We start from the raw sequence: 4405 nt of genomic DNA on the forward strand, positions 1-4405 counted from the left end.
CTACTTTTCTATCCCAGAAGCCCACGGGAGATCAATTGATAATTGGAAGGCTAGAGAGCCAATGGTGACTTTTTTGCTTTTGGAGGGAAAGTTTATGATTCTTAAAACACTAATATGTTGCATAGGTATCAAAAGATAACATATGTTTTAGATCATCAAAATACAAATTCAAGGAGACCAAATGTGTTATATGTGTGGTTATACTACATAGTGATCTATCATAACACATTAATAAAAACATTACACAATACAAAAGAAATGAACAGTAATAAAATACACAATGATCTAAGGATATGTGTGTTCATTCACAGAAAGTTTTTTTCCAAGAATTAATAAAAGTCAGTTCTTATGGCAGTATGTGTCCTTTTTTTTTGAGTATTAGTTGGAATTATAAAAATTCTCTCTACATACTTTTGAGTCGTAAAGATTATCTGGTCTGGCAGAGGAGTCCTGGATGCCATACTAAGACCATTTATCATGGCTGCCAGTGTTGTGGATTGGGTGAGGGGGGTCTGTGATCATTTCTTAATCTAATGAAAAATTGATTATTAGGTAAATCTAATGAACTGTGTCTGATTGGTCCAGACCCTACATTGTTTTTGTTTTTTTCCGAGCAACACATAGGCAACAAATAATGACGGTTTGTAGAGTAATTTACAACAGCTTCAGATGTAGCTCAACCAATCAGAATTTTTATACATTTTGGTTGAAACTCTTTTCCACACTGAGGGGATCTGTCAGCCTTCTCTCTATTGTGGATCTTCATGTGCTTGTAAAGGTATCCTTTACTAGAGAAACTCTTTCCACACTGTTTGCATGTGTAAGGCTTCTCTCCAGTGTGGATCTTCATGTGCTTGTAAAGGTATCCTTGTTGACTGAAACTCTTTCCACACTGTTTGCACGTGTAAGGCTTCTCTCCAGTGTGAATTCTCATGTGAATGTTAAGGTATCTTCTACTAGAGAAACTCTTTCCACACTGTTGGCAGATGAAACACTCCTCTTCTGTATGAGTTCTCATGTGCCTTTTAAGCTGTCCATTTTTACTGAAACTCTTTCCACATTGTTGGCAGATGAAACGCCTCTCTTCTGTGTGAATTTTCATGTGGACTTTAAGGGATGCTTTTTGAATGAAACTCTTTCCACACTGTTGGCAGATGAAAGACTTCTCTCCAGTGTGAATTTTCATGTGGACTTTAAGGTTTTGTATTTGACTGAAACTCTTTCCACACTGGCAGATGAAAGGCTTCTCCCCAGTGTGAATTTTCATGTGGACTTTAAGGCTTTTATTTTGAGTGAAACTCTTTCCACACTGTTGGCAGATGAAAGACTTCTCTCTTGTGTGAATTTTCATGTGGAGTTTAAGGTTTGTATTTTGACTGAAACTCTTTCCACACTGTTGGCATGTGAAAGACTTCTCTCCTGTGTGAATTTTCATATGGACTTTAAATTCTCCTTGTTGACTGAAACTCTTTCCACACTGACGGCACTTGAAAGACTTTTCTCCTGTGTGAATTTTCATGTGGACTTTAAGGTTTGTATTTTGATTGAAACTCTTTCCACACTGTTGGCAGATGAAAGGCTTCTCTCCTGTGTGAATTATCATGTGTGTTTTAAGGTTTCTATTTTGACTGAAACTCTTTCCACACTGTTGACAGATGAAAGGTTTCTCTCCTGTGTGAATTTTCATGTGGTCTTTAAGGGTTTCTCTTCGAGTGAAACTCTTTCCACACTGTTGGCAGATGAAACGCCTCTCTCCGGTGTGAATTTTCTTGTGGACCTTAAAGTTTCCTTTGTGACTGAAACTCTTTCCACACTGTTGGCAGATGAAATGCCTCTCTCTGGTGTGAATTTTCTTGTGGACTTTAAATTCTCCTTGTTCATTGAAACTCTTTCCACACTGAAAACAAGTGAAAAAACTCCTAGTTCTTGCCTTTTGAGCTCTTTCTTGTGTAGATGTATTTTCTGACTGTAAGCAACAAAATGATTTTTTTCCAGTTATGAGAACATGATTCTCAAACTGATCTTTCTCTTCAGTTTCATTCAGTATTTCTCTCTCCTCTTTCAGTGCTGTTGGGCCTAAGGTAGGAAAACAAAGAAATAAAAGTTAACCAGAGAGATGTAGCTCAACCAATCAGAATTTTTATACATTTTGGTTGAAACTCTTTCCACACTGAGGGGATCTGTCAGCCTTCTCTCTATTGTGGATCTTCATGTGCTTGTAAAGGTATCCTTTACTAGAGAAACTCTTTCCACACTGTTTGCATGTGTAAGGCTTCTCTCCAGTGTGGATCTTCATGTGCTTGTAAAGGTATCCTTGTTGACTGAAACTCTTTCCACACTGTTTGCACGTGTAAGGCTTCTCTCCAGTGTGAATTCTCATGTGAATGTTAAGGTATCTTCTACTAGAGAAACTCTTTCCACACTGTTGGCAGATGAAACACTCCTCTTCTGTATGAGTTCTCATGTGCCTTTTAAGCTGTCCATTTTTACTGAAACTCTTTCCACACTGTTGGCAGATGAAACGCCTCTCTTCTGTGTGAATTTTCATGTGGACTTTAAGGGATGCTTTTTGAATGAAACTCTTTCCACACTGTTGGCAGATGAAAGACTTCTCTCCAGTGTGAATTTTCATGTGGACTTTAAGGTTTTGTATTTGACTGAAACTCTTTCCACACTGGCAGATGAAAGGCTTCTCCCCAGTGTGAATTTTCATGTGGACTTTAAGGCTTTTATTTTGAGTGAAACTCTTTCCACACTGTTGGCAGATGAAAGACTTCTCTCTTGTGTGAATTTTCATGTGGAGTTTAAGGTTTGTATTTTGACTGAAACTCTTTCCACACTGTTGGCATGTGAAAGACTTCTCTCCTGTGTGAATTTTCATATGGACTTTAAATTCTCCTTGTTGACTGAAAATCTTTCCACACTGACGGCACTTGAAAGACTTTTCTCCTGTGTGAATTTTCATGTGGACTTTAAGGTTTGTATTTTGATTGAAACTCTTTCCACACTGTTGGCAGATGAAAGGCTTCTCTCCTGTGTGAATTATCATGTGTGTTTTAAGGTTTCTATTTTGACTGAAACTCCTTCCACACTGTTGACAGATGAAAGGTTTCTCTCCTGTGTGAATTTTCATGTGGTCTTTAAGGGTTTCTCTTCGAGTGAAACTCTTTCCACACTGTTGGCAGATGAAACGCCTCTCTCCGGTGTGAATTTTCTTGTGGACCTTAAAGTTTCCTTTGTGACTGAAACTCTTTCCACACTGTTGGCAGATGAAATGCCTCTCTCTGGTGTGAATTTTCTTGTGGACTTTAAATTCTCCTTGTTCATTGAAACTCTTTCCACACTGAAAACAAGTGAAAAAACTCCTAGTTCTTGCCTTTTGAGCTCTTTCTTGTGTAGATGTATTTTCTGACTGTAAGCAACAAAATGATTTTTTTCCAGTTATGAGAACATGATTCTCAAACTGATCTTTCTCTTCAGCTTCATTCAGTATTTCTCTCTCCTCTTTCAGTGCTGTTGGGCCTAAGGTGGGAAAACAAAGAAATAAAAGTTAACCCCAGTTTAATGCCACAAAGCAGGTTACACCAATCATGTAGATTTGTAATGCATGTATGCTAGATCTCATATCATGGTGTCCAAACCTGATCATAGTCTGGTGTCCTATAGAGTTTAAGCTGGCTGCTATACAGTTTATTCAATCTAATAATAGTTTAGGAAACCTAGATAAAGATTGATCTCAATTACGATGTAGCATTTTTTAAATGTCTTCTAGGGGATCAAATGCAACAAAAATAAGAAAGGCTAGGAAAATGGACAAACTCCCCACTCAACCATCAGATGAACACGTTATCACACAATAATTCTTTCTGAGGTTTTATTGTGGGGCAATGATGTTGGCCAATCATAAAAATGGGCTGTTACGGCGAGTCCCAACCACGTTCCTTGAGGCCCCTAAACACTGCATGTTTTTCATGTTTCTCCAATTAAGTGATTAATTAACTGGTTCAGGTGTGTTTGATCTGGTTTGGACCTTAACTTTGAAGGATGGTAAATCTTTAGGCACAGGGTTGGGCACCCCTGCACCAAGACCTAAAATGGATGACAAATGGTCAGACAAAGGAGAGATGCAAAATATGCAATGTTGGGTGCCTCCAGGAACATGGTTGGGAACCACTGGTCTGTTACAATGACCTATTGAATGGAAAATGCCCAAAAACTTACTGCAAAACAAACAAACACATCACAGACCATATCCTTTAAAAGAGAACAGGCAACATTTTTACACCAATTGAAAGTGAAGTGAGATGTGAAGATGGTGAATTTGTGCTCTGCATTAAATCCATCCAAGTGGTCATTTATGGAACCACTTTAACCCAGATTGATTTGTTATCTTATCTCAAGTCAG

At 38.1% G+C, this 4405-nt stretch overlaps 1 protein-coding gene across 1 annotated transcript; it reads right to left on the reverse strand.

Annotated features, from left to right (window-relative positions):
• Positions 1–676: 676 nt before the first annotated feature.
• LOC141321012 (uncharacterized) lies at positions 677–3273 on the reverse strand. The gene is made up of 2 exons (XM_073833347.1): positions 2164–3273; positions 677–2100 (listed from the first exon to the last, which is right to left on the reverse strand). Exons 1-2 carry the CDS (start codon positions 3131–3133, stop codon positions 677–679), a joined length of 2394 nt encoding a protein of 797 aa, XP_073689448.1. The 5' UTR covers positions 3134–3273.
• Between the last annotated feature and the right edge of the window lie 1132 nt (positions 3274–4405).

Source organism: Garra rufa, chromosome 1 (assembly GCF_049309525.1).
Source record: "Garra rufa chromosome 1, GarRuf1.0, whole genome shotgun sequence".
NCBI lineage: Eukaryota > Metazoa > Chordata > Actinopteri > Cypriniformes > Cyprinidae > Garra > Garra rufa.